Raw genomic sequence first — 20,965 nt, 5'->3', positions numbered from 1 at the left:
ATTATAGACCTAACTCTCTTGGGCTCTTATTAGTATAGTAGATAGATAGTTGATATATATATATATATATATATATATATATATATATATATATATATATATATATATATATATATAAAGTAAAGTATACTCCGTAATAAACAACAAAAACAACAAAATTTCCGGGGTCAATTGACCCCACTACTTCCTACTTAGCTCCGCCACTGGTAACGTAACTACAAAGGTGTGTATGAATGAGAATACTTTTGTATCCATTTATATATGTGTAGAAATGGAGTCTCATACTGTGTACAAAATATACAAATTAATAAAGAAGTTAGCAAACCAAACAGGGCATAAGAATTTAGAAAAGCCAGCTGTCAAAGTGAAGTCCATTTGTTAGAAGGGAGCTGTCAACAGCACTGGATCCAAACCCCTCAACGCATATACTGCTTTGCTTCTCTCTGCTCTCACTGTTGCTGAGCTCGTCTTCGTTGCTGATGAGGTAAATTCACTCCGCCTTTTTCACAAACAATTCGTACGCACACAAGTGTATGTATATATGTTGTATGTGTATTGATATTGGCGTATGTGCAGGTAAGGAGAGAGAGAGACAGCGAGAGCGAGCGAGAGCGAGCGAGTTGGTGTTTGTTTTAGAGAGAGAAAACATGGAGGAGGAGCACCGCGAGGAGGAAGTGCTTGGCTCGAGCCTTACGATGGAGAAGGTCGCCGCCGCCAAACAATTCATAGAGAACCACTACAAGAATCAGATGAAGAGCATCCAGGAACGCAAGGAAAGGTGAGTGATAGGATTTAATTAACCCAGGTGGTCCGAATTATTAAACCCGATAAATGAAGGAAATAGTAAATGGATAATAAAGAATGTTTGGGTTTTGCGAGATCTAGAGTGTCGTACTAAAATTCCGTTTATGGCTCCCTTGGATTTCGGTATTTCTGAAGTTCATGTTCATCGAATAAATTTGGTTAGGTTTATGGGTTTGTTAATTCCTTGTCAATGTTGCGATTAACTGAAATGGAATGGCTGAGTCCAACAAAGGACTACATATATGAGAGTAAATAAGAGGATTCATCATAGCAATTCATTTTTTTTTTTTTTTTTTTTTTTTTTTTTTTTTTTTTTGGGCTTGAATCTATAATTTTCTAGATGGGAGGTGATTTATATGTGTTCATGTTAGATGGGCGATGCCTAGGAGAGGTGTGGTTTTATTGATTTAGTGATTCAAGCTATTTAGATGAATGCAGTTGAAGTTGTGCATTGTGAAGTTTAGAACTCAATATTTTAGTGTTCTAACTGAAGATTACCACATCTACTTTGCTTCTCGTTTGATCTAAACAAAAGCTGTATGTTTTGAAGGTTTTCTGCTATTCTCTGTTGTTTGACTCTGTCAAATAAGTAGACTGACGAGTCTGTTAGAGCAAAAGTTCCTTAATTGAGGTCAATGTTCTAATAAGTCTAGAATGGGCATGTTTTGGTAATATCCCCGAGTTCCTGACTAGTCATTCTTGAAGTCAATGATGACTAGGTTTTCAAATGGTCTCGAGTCTGTGTTAGAGCAGAAGTTCCTCAATTGATGTTAACGTTCTAATAAGTCTAGAATGGGCGTATTGTGGTACTATCTTGACTAGTCACTATTGAAGTCAATGATGACTAGGTTTTCAGATGGTCTTTTGTGGGTGATATCTATTTATGGGACAAAAGAAGCCAAAAACCTGTAGAAATAGTTGAAATTGTGAAACCAGCTGGCACTATGAGATACAAACCCAGGCTTATAGAAATTCTGAAATGGTTGGACCAAAGGTCTTTTCATGGAAAAAAGGGAGGCAAAGTTGAAGTTCAAGCACTTTTCAAATATTTGTGTGAGCCATGAATGGGCCTTCACGGATTAATCATGGAGGTTGTCCAAGATGAGGTTTGTGTTGTACACTCGTATGTGTCTACATATTATGGAAAATGGCAAGAGCAATAATGAAAAATAAATAGAACATACATTGAGACTAAAGATGTGAAGGATGAGGGAATTTAACTTATCCAGTCAAGAGAGTCACAAGTTTACAACTAGGGACTGTGTTGCCATTAAGACAACATCACGAAGCAGCATTTCCTTTTCTAGTTTTTTTGTTTTCCCCCCCATAAGTTTTTGTCTTCTTCTTTATTTTTTATTTTATTACTATTGTCTTTGAGTGCAATTGACCTTCGAGTTTTGATTTGATAAATCTAATGCAACTATCAAGTTTTTCGTGGCACATTGGATATCCTAGAACTACTGTGTTAAGTTTTCAGCGAGCTTCATAGCTATGATTTTATTGTGCAAATATGTTTCACTTTTCCATTATCTCGTCATATGTGCTTTAATGAAAAAGTTGCCAACTAGGTTTCTGTATTTTTTGAAAAAATGAAGATATTTATAGCTGTGTAAAACTCATAAAAATTGAGCTTCCCTAGAAATTAGATTGCCTTTTCTATTGTTAAAAATGTCCCCCCTCCCCTCTCTCTATCTTCTTCTTTGCTGAAATAGCTATTCTCTTTCTTCTTGCTTATATTGCATATTGATTGTTAAAAATTACCTAGATCTGGAAGTCTTTCGGTATTAATAAAATTAGTAACTTCATCCCATGGTAACATTGTGGGAAAGTGCATTAATAGGGCACTTACACTCTAGATTTGGATTATTTATTATTTATTTGTTTTGTTTGTTGGTTTTTTTTTTTTTTTTTTTTTTTTTTTTTTTTTTTTTTTTTTTTTTTTGGTAATGTCACTTAGTATTGATAATTTACTTTACCTGTAGGCGGTGGATTCTAGAAAGAAAACTAGCAACTTCTGATGTGCCTAAAGAAGAGCAAATAAATCTGATAAAGGATTTAGAAAGAAAGGAGACTGAATATATGAGGCTGAGGAGGCACAAGATATGTGTGGATGATTTTGAGCTTCTAACAATTATTGGTAGAGGAGCCTTTGGTGAGGTTCGTGATTTTATCACATTGATATCAGTAATTGCATGTGACCTTGAGCATGATTAAATCTGCAATTTCTAGTAAACTTTTACTTCTAAACTAATTTGCATATGATTTTATTGGGAGAAGTTTGGTATGGATGAAAGGGCAGTGGCGAAACGATGTTGAATTGGTTATCAATTGTGTGTGATTTTATTTTTCAAATTTACATTGCAGGTCAGGTTATGTAGAGAGAAGAAATCGGGGAATATTTATGCCATGAAGAAGTTGAAGAAATCTGAAATGCTCACAAGAGGACAGGTGAAGAATCCTTCTACATGCCAGAGGATTTGCATATTTAATAACTTTCTTGATTTGGACATGTTTCATTTAATAACCCCCTCTCTGACAAACCTTGCTTTTCTTTTTATAGGTGGAACATGTGAGAGCCGAGAGAAATTTACTCGCAGAAGTGGCTAGTCATTGCATTGTAAAGCTATATTACTCATTCCAAGATGCTGAATATCTTTATCTTGTGATGGAGTATCTACCAGGTGGCGACATGATGACTCTTCTAATGAGAGAGGACACATTGTCTGAGAATGTGGCTAAATTTTACATTGCTCAGAGTGTACTTGCCATAGAGTCAATTCACAAGCATAACTATATTCACAGGTGCACTTTCAGCTTCTGACTGTATGAGCAGACTGTATTTAAAACTTGTCAAAAATTGAGAAAGATAACATATACAAGCTGAAATATTATTATTTTCCTTTAGAGTGCACCTTTTTAGTTCTTCAAATAAACTGTGTTGAATTTCTATTTAATGCACTTTTCCCCCCTTTTCTGTAGGGATATCAAACCTGATAACCTTCTTTTGGATAAAAATGGTCACATGAAGCTCTCTGATTTTGGTCTTTGTAAGCCCCTTGATTGTAGAACGCTATCTACGTTAAATGAAAATGAAGCTATGGATGATGAGAACATAAGGGACCCAATGGACATTGATGGCAGCTTCCCTGATTCGCGCAATAGTAACTGGAGAAGTCCCCGTGAACAGCTTCAGCATTGGCAGATGAACAGAAGGAAGTTGGTATGACATATTGCCTATGATCTTATTTGGTTTTGACATATTTGATATGTTTAGTCTGATGGGAATTTTAAAAATGACTAAAATTCGAGAATTTGTTATTTGTATTGCTGTCTTAATATAATTGCAAGATGATCTGAAATAAAAAGAAATCTTGAATTTGAATAAGGAAGATGTTTGGCTGCATTTTGCTGCAAGTCTGTCTCTTATTGATGACATTTTACCATATTTCTGATTGACCACTTCTGCACACAAATGAAGTCAGGTCAATCTACAAATTAGAAGGCTGGATTTTCCTGGATGAATAGTTTAGTAAACTGTTGACTTAGCTTTGGCAAAGGCCTAAAACCTATCGTGATGCTATATGAAGTTGTGCTATTTTGTTCACTAATCCATTTAAGATATGCCTTTGTGACCTGAACTGTTGTTCACTGCAAAATTATTCTTCCTTCGTAATTATGACCATATTTTTCTTTCTTTTTATTTCAAAAGGCATTTTCTACAGTGGGCACGCCAGACTATATTGCTCCTGAGGTTCTGTTGAAGAAAGGATATGGCATGGAATGTGACTGGTTAGTTATTATTATTATTCTTATTATTATTATTATTTTTCATATCATACTGCACATTCTTTAATATATTTTTTTGCTTAGTTTTTGCATTTTTGTATGTTTGTTTTTTGTTTTTTTTTTTTTGTTTTGTTTTGTTTTTGGGTGCATTATCCAATGAAAATGGCTTCTTGTTGAATTGCTGCATGATGTTTCTTTTCTCAGTTTGCTTACCATGCAACTCATGGTCATTGTTGTGTCAACTCTTTTGTGTGTGTGTGAGCCTTCTCCTTGTTACATGTTAATATGTTAGAAAGTATTTTTTACATTTATCCTAAAAGATAGGAAATGTATTTTGGGGTCTGATTGAACTCGAGCTATGGCAATGGTATTATAGGCATAGCTTTCTTTTGCTGTTATTTTCTGAAGTAGAAACTACCTGGTCTGTTTTAGTCAGTTCTGGACAACACAATCTGTTATCACGAGAAGTGAAATAATCTGCTTTTAATGTTGTTTCTTGTCTGTTTATATATTACACAACATGCAGGTGGTCCCTTGGTGCAATTATGTATGAAATGCTCGTTGGTTATCCCCCATTTTACTCAGATGATCCCATAACTACTTGCAGGAAGGTAACATACTTGCTTTGAATTGCAAATAAAACACACATGCTGACATGCTCAATCTATCCATCTAGGTTTCTTTTTTCCATATTAAACAGCTAATTGCCTAATTATCATAATCAAAAGTTGGTTAAAATTTGTATTCGAGTATAGTTCTGTTTGAAATGGCCCACCTTCTGTTGAGCTGTATTATTTCATATATGCTATATGGATATGTATGAACCTTTGTACATGCGTTTTATGCAATTAAATGAAACTTTAGGCCTACAAATTGGTTATTTTGGGGTTCGGACCTCCCAATACCTATTTCTACCAGCCAGAATAGGGTGAAAATGTACTAAGAATATACTTCTGCTGGACTCTGCTTTGAATTTAATATACTAATGTTTATGCTATAGATCACATTTACTACTGAAATCTGAAATCTACAATCTTTATAACATGATAGGAGCATTTCATGTGTATGAGATAGTAACAATGCTGAATGATGCTTGCCACTTGTTGCCAAATTAGTGCTTTGTTGTCTGCATCCTGAATGATGTCTTGTCATATACTGGCAGATAGTTCATTGGAGAAATCACCTAAAATTTACTGAAGATGCTAAACTGTCACCTGAAGCAAAGGACCTGATATGTAGATTGCTATGTGATGTTGATCATAGACTCGGAACTGGTGGTGCCAACCAAATTAAGGTACTGTTTTGATCAGTTGATTTTTTTGGTCAGACCACGAGGTGTCCTGAGCAGGCCCTAATTGTAGGAGTCACCTTTAAGCCCGTACCATACTCAGACTAATCTCCGTTCGCACCAGGCCGGCCCAATTAAGGGCAAAGTGCTGACCAAATTTGTTTTTCCATACGAGAGGGGGTTCGAACTCCCGACCTTTCTTAAGGGACGAGAGTGCACGGCCACTCACGCCAACCAAGCTGGTTTGTTTTGATCAGTTGTTTGTTACCAGCTTATTAGTTTCTTCACTGCTCATTACAAATTACTTGTATCAGGCTCATCCTTGGTTCAAGGATATTGCGTGGGATAAGCTGTATGAAATGGATGCTGCCTTCAAACCCGAAGTTAATGGGGAGCTAGACACTCAAAACTTTATGAAGTTTGATGAAGTATTTATGCAAACCTCATGCTTTTCTTTTCTTTTCTTTTCTTTTATAATTTCAAGTATCATGATTATACTTATCTTCATTCCTGTTAGATTACGATACTTTAGACCGTAACTATGTTTTTTGATAGTCTTATTTCATTTTAGCTGATAGATTTCTAATTCTACCGAATTATCTTCATGATATACTTGATGGGTGTTTTAAGTCTTAACTCTGTTATTAAATTTCTGGACTTGTCATTAGTTGGATCCTCCACCTGCAAGAACAGGATCTGGGCCTTCCCGTAAGGTTTGCAACTTTTGTTCTCATCTCTACACATTTCAAGTCCTTTTACATACACAATTTTCCTTCCTATGCAAGAGTATAAGTAGTAAGAAGTATATGGTCCACAACTCAATTAAAAGCTCAAGTGGTTAGTAAAGATACACGTTCTTTTATATTTATCCTCAACTCACCCCCTCACATGTGGGTCTAATTTTATACTCCGTAGTACTCTTTAGTTGGAGTGTTATAGTTTATCTGCACTTAGCTAAAATAAAATTATCTTTATTGAAGAGGGGAATAAAGAAAGAGAATATATTTCCATCCTTGAAGATAGAGAAAACTATTCTGTTGCAATGTTATTAAATTGTTTTATAAATGGTATAGGCTAATTCTCGGGATTAGCACTGGTCTAATAACTGACTATTGAATGCTTGTGTTCTAGAAAGAGAAAAGAGAGAATCTAATAGCCTTTGTAATCTTGCTTTCAGATGTTATTGACTTCCAAAGATTTAAGTTTTGTGGGCTATACATACAAAAACTTTGATGCTGTGAAGGCACTGCGCAACTCTTCTGGTGAGTGCCCTACTCGGTCTTTGCAGCCACCCTTATACTTTTCACATGTGCAAACACATTTTTCATCTTAACAATACATCAGTTAAAACATTAATTTTGTCAGAATCTTGCAACACAAATTTCTTCCCCAACACCCACACCCCCCCCCCCCCCCCCCCCCCCCCCCAAAAAAAAAAAAAAAAAAAAAAACAATTAAGAGGCTCGTGCAAATAATCAGATTATTGACTTTGTAGATCTTATGAGGAGTACATCCCCTAGAAGGCCCTCAATTGATTCTATTTTTGGTGAGGAATCCGTTTCAAGACCATAAATCTCTCGATGCTTAAAAGTTGCAAACCGGCCTAATTATACTTTCTGCAGGTGATCCGAAGGAGGGTCTGGGAACAAACAGTGCAGCAGCAGCAGGGGAAACAGATGTACAAATGATCGCATCAACTGGTGATGCGATGTTGCCATAACAAAGCTTGTGTTTTACAAAACATATTAAGGGGATGTAGCATATATCTGCGTATTTTTATCAGGTTTGCTCTTCCCCGTTCCATTTTAGATGTTTGCCCTATGTTTAACGAACCACCATGTAATTGTACAGAGTGCTTGAAAATCTGTGTAATAGTGGATTAACTTGTAGGGCATGAAATTTACTAGTTAGGAAGGTTTGTGCAATAGAAACTTAGAATAGGTGGGTATGTCATTTGTGTCCCGGCTGCCCAGGTTGGCAATTGAATTTTGCTTTCTCTTGTGGCAGTTTTTGGTCGGACCATTTGATAAATTGGAAAACATTCACTCTCTATTCTGCTAGCTAGAGGAACTATTCTAATGTGATAGCAATCTACTAGCTACTAGCTATGGAAAAGCTTTATTTATTAATTGCTAGCTTGCTGCACTATATTGCTTGCTGTTGTGTTTCTTTGGATTTGTATATGCAAATTTTGATTAGGTCTGTTTATACTTTAGTAACTATTTGTGCTATTAGAGTTATTTTGGTTTGAAGATTGTGAAAAATTGGAAAAAATAAATGTAGAGAGTGTGCTTTCCTGAAATGGGATTTGAGAACTTGATTCTAAATTATTCGAAACTTTGTGTTACTAGATGCTTACTGGGGGGCGGGGGGCCATGGTATTAAAAGACAAAAATTGAAGCTATTCTTTACCTTGTATAAGAATACTGCAAGTAACAATATAAAAAGTATCTTCACTCATAAGAAACTTTATGTACATCAAAACCAAAACAATTTGGAGAGTGGAGAACCAACTTTGTTGCATGGAAACATATTTGTAGAAGTAGAAAAACTTCATAAAATCTTTTACTCCTTGTCTTGTGTATTTCTTTCTCATCATCTTCATCCGTTTACTCCTCCAAGGTGCACCTTTGCCCTTGCACTTATCTTCTTCATCTTTGCTTTCAACACTCAGATTTTCAATAAGTCCTTTTTGGTCTTGGGAAAAATAGAAATAGAAATTTAGGTGAAACACATTTTACAAAGGAGTTTTGTCTATTTTTGTTCGAGTTTTAAAACTTATTCTAGTTCTGCCTATTTTTCCTTGAATAGCTTTGCCCTAAGCCCCTAACTTTTAATGAGTGATGAACTAGACGCCCATCCTCCCTCTACAGAAAACTAGAAAAGCAACATGAAAACTATAAATAAGATTGAGTATGTGTTTGGTTCATGGGTTTATATACACACTAAGAATGAGAATCAAAATCATAGTTAGTGTTTGGTTGATAACTTTTTAAAACACAACTATGGATTTGATTATCCCTTTAGTTAAAAACATCATTCCCTAATTAAAATCGGTATTATTCCATCTTATTGGTAATATGATTTTTTAACTTTGGATCAATGCTTTTAGATTTTTGTTTTGATTTTTTTTTTTTGTTCATATTGGTACTTTGGATGCCATTATATTAGGATCAATTATTTTGATTTTTTTTTGCTTTTGTATTTTTAAAACCTTTATTCCATTCCCAAAAAAAAATAAAAAAAATCTTTATTCCTATTTTAGGGTTATAAATAACCAAACATCAATATTAGTAATCATTCCAATTCCATATTTCTACCAAACATGTAAAATATTTTTACCAAAATTTATTACCATTACCGAATATTTGATTCCTATTTTGAATTGATTATCATGTTCGAATCAGACACTCTGGATTCAAGATAGTAGATTGAGAAAATATATTTAAACATATATAATATATAATAGGGTCAATAGTACTTAAAAAAAAAAAAAAAAACAAAACAAAACTAGATGAGCGTAAAATAAGAAATATCACAAGTGTTAAATTTTTTTCTCATTCAATGGATGCCTTTTACCTATGAAAGATAAAATAAGTAAAGGTGAATACAGGACAGAGATGTATTAAAAGGAAGAACGTGTATCTATATTCAATCAATTTGCTATATAATGAGATGTAGGGCAACCTGTGCTCCACTGTCCTCGCCTTCATCTTCCTTCTTCGGAAATGTTGGCTCTGTGCTGCTCGCCATAGCTCTTAGCTTACTTCCCTGCAGTCTGTACAGTGTTTCTCAATGGGAGAAATTTTTTGCGCTTGGAGAGAGATTTGGGTGAAAAATATTGGACCGCAACAAACGGATACTTGGGCTAGATGTAATCTGAAACCCAATAGGCCGTTGTTATTTTAATCCAAAAATTGAAGTCCACCAAATAAAATGATCTCGAGGAAAAATATCAATTGTTACAATCATTATTGTGTGGACCATGGTCTACACAAGTTGTGTGGACCATATTTTGTATACTCTAAAATAATGTATATTCAGTACAAAAATAATGTAAATTCAGTATAAAAATAATGTACATCGTATTCAGGGAATGTACATTATTTTTGTTCTGAATGTACATTATATTGTATAATGTAAGTTCAGTACAAAAATAATGTGCATTTAGTATATTAAAAATGTACTTTTTGTTATGGTCCACATAATATTGTGTGAACCATGTTCCACACAATAATTGTTATATCATGGATTCAAAAATTATGTGTCTGCATTTAACACATTCTATACCTGTAAACATGGTAATTACAGACACAAAAAATAGTAACTACATACATATAAACTGTTAACGATAGGTACACAATAGGTTAATTGTAGACACATAATATATTGTTAATATATTAAGTGTGTACAATTAACTGTTTATGTATATGTAGTTATCATATTTATATTATTTTTGTTGTTTTAAAATATAATATTAAGTTAGTATATTGTAATGCCCGAATCTCACACATTTTCAAGGATAGTTATATTATTCTAGACATTTTCCGCACTTATACATAGTTTCTCCCGTTTGTAGAATTTTTCGAACCATGTACATAACACTGGAGATGTAAAGATTTATAGAATCTTCTAAAATATTATAGAACTCATAGGATTGTATAGATTTTTAAAGATGATTCTAAATAGAATCATAGACATTAGATCAAGTAGGTCACTTGAGGTAGAATGTGTATAAATAGTCGTCATGGAGTGCTGGAGGCTCGTTTTGTAAGAATCAAATTCTGAATAAAGCTTACAAGTTCATAAATACTCCTCATTGAGGTCGTCATTAGTTCTAAGAATATATATATATATATATATATATATATATATATACACACACACGTGTGTGTGTGAGGCACCGAATACTTTTTCATATATACACAGTTATCTGGTACAAAGAGGGCTATACAATTGGTGGATAAATGTAAATAATCCACTAAGTACAGGAAAATTATGTTGGAGAGGTTGATGTGTTCACAGAAATTGGGAGAAAATTAAAGTCATAATGGGAGGAAATATATACACAATATATATAGTGTGTCCTGTCATGATTGCTACTGAGGTCACACTTCCCCAACCTCAATGAGGTCACTTCTATAATTTTGTCCAACCAATCTTCTATAAATAAGCATAATAAATATTTAATTAAAAAATTGTTATGCCTCTTTCACCTGAAGCCAAGAGGGCCAAGAAAGCATAAAACAATGTTATATTATATGATTGCAATCTTTTTCCATGAGTATTGAGTAGCATCATTCAAAGTCCAATTAATGTGTTTAATACCATTGTTACTCACCTAAAACCCCATCAAATCTTTGATAATCATCTTGTTTATTCAAAGATAATTTTTTTTGGACTCCTCTCCCATCTAACCTCTTCTAAGTCTAAACTTCAATGCCACAACAATCTTCATTATATATATTTGACTTCACTAAATTCTTGCAAAGTTCACACATGCTTTTGACATTAACCTATGTGTGGATTTCCAATAATAATATTTTCTGCTATTATTGATACTTTAATATTGTATCTGCTTATATTGGAAAAATTATTCCATTTTTGCTATTTTAAGTATTAAAAAAATAATTGTAAAGTTTAACAAAATATCCTATTACTTTAGGAATTTATATGTTTAGAATTTGGTTGCACTAGCATGACTTTTTTTTTGGTGTGGTTTTCATCCAAAATGTTTTGCTTTTTAGGAGAAAGAAATAAAATCCCACTATTACTTAGACTTTGTGAAAGTTGTAATTTAGCGGTGGATGGAAAGAAGGTTGGGAATGAAAATTCCCGGAGATGTCGATCTCACAAGGATGACAACTTAATTGGTGTAAGTGCAATGCTTTCAAGGGAATGGATTCAACTAAAGATAACTAGGCGTAGAGTGTACAACATGCGCAAGTGCAAGGGATAGGGTACAACAAGGGAAATAAGACTACAACAAGGAAAAGCGGATAATTGGATTGAATGACTAGACATTATGCATGCTTTGGACTATGGTGAATTTGATGTAACGCACTTATGACTCACTTTTGGGAGTCGTTATGCTTACACTAGGCCGATACGTACCTAGACTCTTAGAACACACCTTAGTGTGACTAAGGCATTTTAGCAAACATCTAGCCTACCGCCTACGCCTCCTCTCGGGCCTTGCCCTCTCGGATTGAAGGACGGGGAATGCAAATACGTAGGACTTCATAGAATTGCAATCTCTTGCCAATTCTACTCTCCTAAACTCCTCACTCATCCCGGTCGGTAATGAGGAGAGGATCGACACAATACATTATTCGCAACAAAAAGCATTCAAGACATATTTGCATCATCTAATCTCTACAACAATTGTGAATCAAGCATACATAATATCTAGATCATCCACTCCAACTCTTAGAAATTCTAGCCACAAATCATTATGAAATTGAAAACACAATTGTAGAAATCCAAATCTAGCAACCTAGATTATGGAATGGAAAGATCAATAATGAAAGTAAAAGATAGAGAAGAGATAGTTACCAAACTAGAATCCACAATTGAGTCTCAATTACATGAAGATGGAGAGAAGTTCATCCACAATCTAGGAGAGTTGTAGATCACTCTCTCACTTAAAATTGAAGATCAGAGAGTAGCTAGTTGAAGCTAAGCTAAATCTAACCTAAAGAGAGAAAGTTCTCTCAAAATCTAAGCTAAAAAAAATCTGAAAAATGAAAGAAGATATGAAAAAAATCCTGCCAAGGCTTCTATTTAAAGTGCTAAAATCTTGCCAAATGACTTTCGGCCTCCGATTCACGCTGCTGTCACGCGCGTGACGCCAGCATGAATGAGTTCCCGAATTGATTCACGTCGTTGTCACGTGCGTGACGCCAGCGTGAATGAGAATCAACTATTGTGGTATTCATGAAAGTTGTATCCCTTTGAGTTGCTATTCCAATGCTAGTTGAATCACCTCATTTAGAAATACCTAGCTCCAGATATGCTCAAATTACCGAATTGTCGCCGAAATGCCCTAAAAATGTCAATATTTTGCTATTTTTCGCAAATGTAACCACAATTAGTCCTTGTTCCTATCGTTAATCAAAATAAGCTATCCTAAGCATATATTAGGCTCAAAAGACTCTAATTATAGCAAAATATGACTCCCAAATACCCCATAAAAGTAGCACATTGTAACACATATCACTTTGTTTGAAAAACTTAAATAAAATTGAAAGTTAAAAATTGATAAATTAGAGAATTGGAATTAAAAGTATTTGATAAAATTAGTTATTAGTGAAGTTAATAAATTTTAAAAGACTAAAAAGGACATTTCTTTATATTAATGCTAGTTTGAACACACACACACACACGCATGCGTGCGCACAAACACACACACACACACACACACTATATATATATATGTATGTATATGTATGTGTGTGTGTCCAGGGTTAGGTGCGAAGGAGTTTTCAAGTGAAAAATGCGCATAAATTTTGGCCATTAATTTCGTCGAGATCTACTGCTCTTTTTAAAAAAAATTACACTTTGAATCTACAAAAAATGTGCACTTTAAGCCACAAAAATGTACACTCGAATGCACAAAGATGTGCAATTGAAGCAATTATGATACCAAAAAGGGGAATTATTCAACTTAAATGTTATTGAAGCAATTACCCTTACAAATTGTTTGTAAATCTCAAAAATTTTATTAGAAAATTAGTTATACGTTGTTGAAAAGAAAGACAAAAAATGTAATAAACGCTGGCCCATTATTATGCACTTGAAGGCACAAAAATGTGCACTCAAAGGCCAAGATTCTGCACTCGAAGGCATAAAGATAGATGAATGTGTACTGTTTCTGATTGATATTTATTGAAGGAGATTACAAGGCAAATATATACTAAACTACAACATAAATTTAGGGAATCAAGTAAAGACTAACCAAGATAACCTAACTATAGCATAAGACTCTAACCACTCTAATACTCCCCCTCAAGCTGATGTGGGGTAAGGAACAACACCCTGTGACACCCCAAAAATCCACATTCAATCCATGGATTAATTGAGTAATTAATCCTATTTTATTTGAGGAATTAATTCCTAAAATCCTGATTTTTAATACTCAAGGACTAGAATTTGACTAGTCAACCTTAAAGTTGTGTTGTACCTTGAGCTTTGAGGGGAGTTCTCTTGTTCATTACACTTTCTAAGAGTTAGTAAGGGTATTCTTGACTTTTCACCAAGAGTTAGTATTGTAACCTAACCTAGAAGACTTCTTCATTTCATTCCATACATTTCTTAGAAATTAGCTCTACCTTCTCTTTAGAAAAGAAGTGTAGCTTATTCTCCAAGCCAAGTTGAGACCCTTGTCAAGATTCCAAGATTTGCTTCCAAGATTCAACCTTTCACCTATTTGGGCATCTAGGAGGGTAAGATCTAAGTTCATCTTGTGTTTTTGGTTCCATCTTAGTTGTCTTTTTCTTAAAGGTAGGATCTTTACGATCTTTTGGTTTGATCTTGAAGTGGGTTTGGAAAGTAAGCCTTGTGGGGAGCTTGTTGTGGTGTAAAGTGAAGTCTTTTGGTCTACAAGAGGTAACCCATGCTCTACAAAACCTATTTTGCTTACCTATATGTGATTTCTTGGATTCTACATGTGTTTTGCTATGAAATGTGAGGGTTTATGCATTTGTCTTGTGATATTTCATATCTAGAGCTTGTGTTTAGGGTTCTTTTGTGCCATTGCTTGGCATTTTCCATGGTTCAAGTCATTTTGTTGTATTGGGTGAGATTTTGCATGTTTTGGACTTGAATTTGTGTTTGGAGAAGAAAATCCCCGAAGGGATTTGTTGTGGTACAAGTGTGTACCCGCGGGCGGAACGGCGGGCGGGGCACCACCCACCGGCCTACCCGCGGGTACATAGCCTTGTGGGATGGTGTTCCCGCGGGCGGAACCACGGGTGGGGCACTACCCGTGGGTCCACCCGCGGGTACACGAATGGTGTTGAGATGGGATTTGTTCCCCGCGATCCGTTTGACTCGGTATTTGGTCTTTTGACTTCCCGATGTTCTTTTGTGGAACTATTTGAGTGTCTTCTTGATGTTTCATATGTCTAGAACTATATGGTATGTATCCATGTAGGACTTTGGTGTCTTGAATCGTGCTAAGTGTTCAACATTGTGTTTCGTTGGACCAAGAGGTGTCTTGTGTGTTCTTCGGAACTATCTTGAGTTTCCCCGCTGATAAGCATGCTAGTTTGTTGTCTAAATGCTAGCGTGTGCGTTGTTTGTACCTTCCGTTTGGTTGATGATAACTTGTGTTATTCATCGTTGTTGTCGTTGGGCGGTGACCCGTTCCTTGATTGAGTATGTTTCATACCTTCGTTGTGATCCGTTGTTTGACTCTTGTTGAGTTGTGGTGCATGTGTGGCTCTACCTGGATTGCACGATTAGTGGTATGGGACACTAGTCACCAAGGTATTACATCGGTCCTCGTGGTGGCCGTGACGTGATTATGGAGTTGTGGCCTGAGTGATGGGTCCACGTATTTGGGGGATAACATGTGTTATCCGGGCATGTGTTGCCGTGAATTGGTGGTCTCGTTGGTGGTCGTTGGTGGGGGACGACGGTCCCGGGGGAATAAGGTTGGACTAAGAAGTACAGGGGTCCTGGAGGTAATGGTTGGAAAGAAGATACAAGGTTGGGGGTAGCCATAAGGTTGGAACAGGGCATAAGGAAGGCATACCAACTCGTGATGGGTGATGTTGCGAGGGCTTGTAAAGCCGGCGTTGTGTGTTCTTCTCTCGTGACGTGTGTAGTCACGGAGGCATGTGTTGCCGTTGGGTGAGTCTTTATCTTTCGCGTTGTGGTTAAGCCTTTGTGGTTTGGGATGTGTTCCCGTGTTATCTTTGAGAGTAATGAGTCTTGTGTTGACTGTTGATCTTGGTTTTTGACTTATATATATGTATTCCATTTCAAAAATGGTTTTACACCTTATATCTATCTATGTATGATATTTCACATGTATTGGTGGGTTACCAGCATTATTCGCTGACCGGGCGTCGTCCCAATGTTTATCTTTGTATCTTTCAGGTGATGTTTAGATGAGCGCGATGTCTAGTGCCTGGTAGCTTAGTGCCCTCATCCTTGTTTTGTGGCCTGTGTGCCCATGTAGTTTTAGACTGATGTTTTTGGGATAGATGTATACACTTGTAGATTGTTTGCCGTAGCGTTTACCGTGTTTGGTAGACGTGGCGTGACACCCCGTTCGGATTTCTTTTATCCAGTTTTCGTTTTATCTTTCGCTGTGCTAGTTTTGTTGTTTAATCTGCATGTGTTAAGGCTTTTATATAGGTCTTGTTTGGGGGGTGTTACACACCCAGCTTGAATCGAAGCTCATTGAACCGAGTGCCAGAGAGGGTTTGGCAAATATGTCAGCCACCTGATCACGAGTTGAAACGAAGTTGTTAGTCCCAAAGGGGGTGTGGTAAAAGTCTGGGGGGGGGGGGGGTGAATAGACTTTTAAACCGTTTTCGCGAATACAACAATTGTTGAGGCGATAGAGAAATCAAAACTCTTAACTAGATTGTTAGAGTCTTGTGCACAGCGGAATAAATAAATACGAGTTGTGTGATTGTGTCAAGTATATCCACGTGATAAGCAGTAAGTAAATAAAGCAGTAAATGACACAATGCAATTTATAGTGGTTCGGAGGTGATGTAATCCCCCTACTCCACTTGCTCTTATCGTCCAAGAGCAATTCACTATATCCACCACTTCTTGGTTCCTAGATACAATGAATTTCCGTGATCTAGTGCTTTGATCACTAAGCCCACACTAATCACGCCCAGTGCCTCCAACACTGCTGCTTCGGATTTCACAGCTCCGTGCTACTTTCCAGGATTTCACAGCTCCGTGCTACTTTCCCTCCCGTATTCCACGATCCGGTCGACGTATCCCGTGATCTGGTGCTTTGATCACCAAGCCCACACCAATCACTCCCAGTGCCTCCGACACTGCTGTTTCGGATCTCACAGCTCCGTGTGACAATCCAGGATTTCACAACACCGTGCTACTTTCCCCCCGTCTTCGACGTATCCCGTGATCTAGTGCTTTGATCACAAAGCCCGCACTAATCACGTCCAGTGTTCTCCAACACTGTTGATTCACTTGTTTGTGGAAAAACAAGTTTTTCACTGGCTTCCAACTTTGAGACTTCTTGAATGGATCTTCAATATGCAGCAAGTCTCTCAATGATGAAGAATTAAACACTCTTGAATATTTTCCCTTTGAGCTCTCTGAGTGTTTTTCTCACTTTGAATATATTCTCACTTGTAAGCTTTTTCAAGCAGATTAGATTCACATTTCTTCTTGTTCGAAGTATTGGAAGTGAGTTGATCTGCTTCAATCTTCATCCTTTTATAGCTGATTTTGAGAAGTTGTCCGTTGGAAAAAGACAATCTCAAATTTGAATTTCAAATCTTAGATTTGAATTCTTGTAGCCTTTGCAAAAGATCTGTAGCTTTCTCAGAAGATCATATTAAAAATAATATCTCTGACTTTGGAGATATTCGGCCGTTGCTTAGCTCTTGGTCCATGTGAAGAGATTCTTAAAATAATTCTGATGCAGATCGTGTCTTCACGTGAAAGTGCTCCTTAAAATAATTCTGATGTAGATCATGCCTTCTGGGACTTTCATCTTCTGTATATTTTAATCTCTCTGTATGGCTACTGATGAAGTTGTTTGATTTCGACCAATGAGATCTCTTTGATCTGTGCCTTCTGGGACTTTCATCTTCTGTATATTTTAATCTCTCTATATGGCTACTGATGAAGTTGTTTGATTTCGACCAATGAGATCTCTTTGATCTGGGTCTCATATTGATGGCTCGACCAATGAGATCTCTTTGATCTGGGTCTCATATTGATGGTGAGAATTCAATTCTTGATTGAAACTTCATCTCCAACTTCAGCTCTTACTATATATAGCCTTTGAAACTTCATCTCTAACTTTAGCTCTTACTATATATAGCTTGATGAAACTTCATCTCTTTTGGCTTTGACTTGCAAATTGCATCTCTAACTTCATGTCATACGAAGACTTTGACTTGTAAACCGCATCTCTAACTTCATCTCCAATCTCTATTATTTAATTGATTTCAGAACTGCTTTTGAAACCTCTGCTCCAACTTAGTTTCGAAACCTGTTTCGAAACCTCTTTTGAAACTTCATCTTTAACCTTGTCTCCAAGTTCTATTATTATATTGATTTCGAAACTCCTTCATCTCTTCGAATTAGTTTCGAAACCTGTTTCGAAACCTCTTTTGAAACTTCATCTCTAACCTTGTCTCCAAGTTCTATTATTATATTGATTTCGAAACTCCTTTTGACACTTGTGCTCCAACTTCATTTCATCTCTTCGAATTACTTGAATTAATTTCGGAACCTCTTTTCAAACCTCAGCTCCTTCTTCACCAACTCCTTTTGAAACAGTTTCGAAACCTGTTTTGAAACTTCATCTCTAACCTTGTCTTCAAGTTCTATTATTATATTGATTTCGAAACCTTTTTTCAAACCTCAGCTCCTTCTCTCCAACTTCATCTCTTCTTGTCTTCAAGTTCTATTATTATATTGATTTCGAAACCTTTTTTCAAACCTCAGCTCCTTCTCTCCAACTTCATCTCTTCTACTTCATCAACTCCTGATCTCAGCTCTTCGAATTACTTGAATTAATTTCAAAACCTCTTTTCAAATCTCAGCTCCTACTTCATCTCTTAGAGCTGATTTAAGGCTTCTTTAAATTTGCCTTATAAAATTGTAAGGAGTGAGTTTTAAACTTGAGACCTTACAGTTTATACATCAAGCTTTCATCCATCTCGCCTGTACAGATTATTGGTCATTATAGCATTCTTTTTGATGTACTTCTTTCTTTCCATAGATGCTTGATCTTCAAGATAACTTCATGAAATTTCGTTTGCTTCTCGTTTCTTCGTATGAGATTCATCAGTCTGACTTCTTCTTTGAGTTGGGCGTGTGGGCTTATTTTAGTATACATATCATATGCATACATCTTCTTCGTATTTTTCCCTTTCTTCATATTTGTCATTTTTCCTTTCATGGTCTATGACACGCCTAGACTTAAGAAATAAAATTGGGGATTCTAAAATACAATTTGGCATATCAAAATCTATTACAATATATTCCTAACAATTTCCCCCCTTTTGATAATGCCAAAATCCTATACTCAGTCATTGGCTTTAAGTCTTTTGAAAAATATTTTTTGCTCAATTTTATTTGACAAAGCCATGATGAGTTTAACAAATATTTTCTAGGAAAAAAAATTAATTGACTAGTGAATTAATTTTTGACAAGTTCCTAATACGCATTTGCATATTTAATTCTAGTCATTTTTCTCTTTTGTTATGCGTTTTACATGCTTGTCTTTTAATTCACATTCTAATTACAAGTTAAGATATCAAAAAGAAATACAGACCACTTTAGGAAATTAACATAACTTGTACGATCATAATAAGGGAAAATACTTGATAATTTCGAAGCAGTAGTTTTACAAAACAAAGTTTCGAAAATCAGATTATAGGATTAGATTACCTCTTTTGCCTCTTATCACTTCTTCCGTTTTTCAGGACATCTTTGATGTGTTCTCTCATCTTGTACACATCATTCTTGATACGTTCACAGAAGAATTCTTTGTTGACTTGTCTGGCGAGGTAATTTTCATATGCTTCTTTTAGAGTTGTTCCCGGTAGAACTCCAGCTTCAATCCACTCAACACATTCATTGAAGCTTCTACCGTGGCCAAGAAAATTTCCTGTGGTTCCAGTGAGTTTTTGCAATTCAAACCACATATCCATCTTCTTTCTCTTTCTCTGTTCTTCCTTATTCTTTTCATTCACCCAGCTGGGGATTGCTTCTTGATCATGGCAGGTGCGTTTTCTTTGGTCCATACGATAGATGGTATATCGATTTTGGACCAATTGAACCAATCATCAGCTTTTCCTTTAGATGAACCTGCACCTAAACCAGAGTTAGAAAATTGAGCAAAACCCAAACCACTTGGAGATGCTTAGCATCCACGGCCTCGGCCTCGGCCACTTGGTGGTGTAACTTGTGGTTGCCCAATAAAATATTCTTGTTGTTGAGCTGCCATATGACTGAGATATTCTTCCCCCCTTTTGGCTTTATCAGCAAGAAAATTAAGAACTCGGGTATCTCGGTCTTGGTTGGCTTTTACAATCTTGATTCCTTTATTGGCTACGTCAGAAGTATTCTGCAAAGTTTCCAACTTCTGATTCATAGAGGATAGCTCAACTTCAAGTTGATTAATTCTCCGTTTTTGATCTTGTATAGCCTTCAGTTGCCTCATATGACATTCATAATTGATCTTCTCGGCTTCCTCCTTCTCTTTCTTTAAATTTTTTATCACTTCAACCAAACTGGTAGTGATGTTATTTTTCAATCGTTCTTCTGTTCTTTCGATCTTGGACTCCAAAGATATGTGCTTCTCAAAGATTTGCGTGAAATTTGACATTGTGTTGTCAAATTCTTGCATCGCCAAATGTCCTTGATCTCTCAAAGTAGTTCCGATCTTGTGGCAGATTGTATCTCCAGATTCGGATACTTTGGCAAACAAAGTTGTCAGAATATCATCTTCATCTTCTTCAGGCCGGTGGTGCGTTGTCCAGTTTAGATTATGTAGGGATCTAAGAAACTTCCTTCTTGAATCTGCTAGAACTGGAGTTTCCACAAGTTGTAAGCTTCTCCCTTTAGATGATTCGGCCATGGTGGTATTTTCTTGACAACTGGCTTCTTTTCCAAGATTTTCTCCTTCTGTATTGACTTCATCTTCTCATTGATAATTGTCAATATCTTGGGAGAAACTAGGATTTGAGAGAATGGGTTGCTCAGACAATGGTCTCTCTTCTAGTGGGGATTGGAAGTTTGCAGTAGCTTTGACAGAGACATTTTGTACTGCCACTTCAATTAATTGTTCCCCCCAATAGGTTCTCTATTCTCATTCAAAACTTCTTCTCTTACATGTTCTCCAATCTCTTCTCT

General features: G+C 36.0%; 1 protein-coding gene across 2 annotated transcripts; it reads left to right on the top strand.

The window, feature by feature from the left end:
* The first annotated feature begins 368 nt into the window (after nt 1-368).
* LOC109158472 (serine/threonine-protein kinase tricorner) lies at nt 369-8,013 on the top strand. 2 transcript variants are annotated; one of them, XM_019306375.1, is made up of 14 exons: nt 370-484; nt 577-778; nt 2,787-2,961; nt 3,169-3,252; nt 3,365-3,606; nt 3,784-4,024; nt 4,514-4,593; nt 5,117-5,201; nt 5,753-5,884; nt 6,193-6,306; nt 6,547-6,591; nt 7,056-7,140; nt 7,374-7,424; nt 7,501-8,013. In XM_019306375.1, the coding sequence occupies exons 2-14, from the start codon at nt 648-650 to the stop codon at nt 7,596-7,598; spliced, it is 1,563 nt and encodes a 520-aa protein (XP_019161920.1). In that variant the 5' UTR covers nt 370-484; nt 577-647; the 3' UTR covers nt 7,599-8,013. The 2 variants fall into 2 exon arrangements, with proteins under 2 accessions (XP_019161921.1, XP_019161920.1); XM_019306376.1 differs by lacking the exon at nt 7,374-7,424 and having other exon boundaries at nt 369-484.
* Nucleotides 8,014-20,965: the final 12,952 nt, after the last annotated feature.

Source organism: Ipomoea nil, unplaced genomic scaffold (genome assembly GCF_001879475.1).
Source record: "Ipomoea nil cultivar Tokyo-kokei standard unplaced genomic scaffold, Asagao_1.1 scaffold2818, whole genome shotgun sequence".
NCBI lineage: Eukaryota > Viridiplantae > Streptophyta > Magnoliopsida > Solanales > Convolvulaceae > Ipomoea > Ipomoea nil.
Note: the sequence above shows the minus strand (reverse complement) of the source record. Positions and strands in the feature narration are given on the sequence as shown.

Coding starts and splice junctions, on each gene's coding strand:
- LOC109158472 (XM_019306375.1), top strand. CDS start 648: ATGGAGGAGGAGCACCGCGAGGAGGAAGTGCTTGGCTCGAGCCTTACG. Junction 2,962..3,168: donor GTAGAGGAGCCTTTGGTGAG/GTTCGTGATTTT, acceptor TTTACATTGCAG/GTCAGGTTATGTAGAGAGAA. Junction 3,253..3,364: donor AAATGCTCACAAGAGGACAG/GTGAAGAATCCT, acceptor TTCTTTTTATAG/GTGGAACATGTGAGAGCCGA.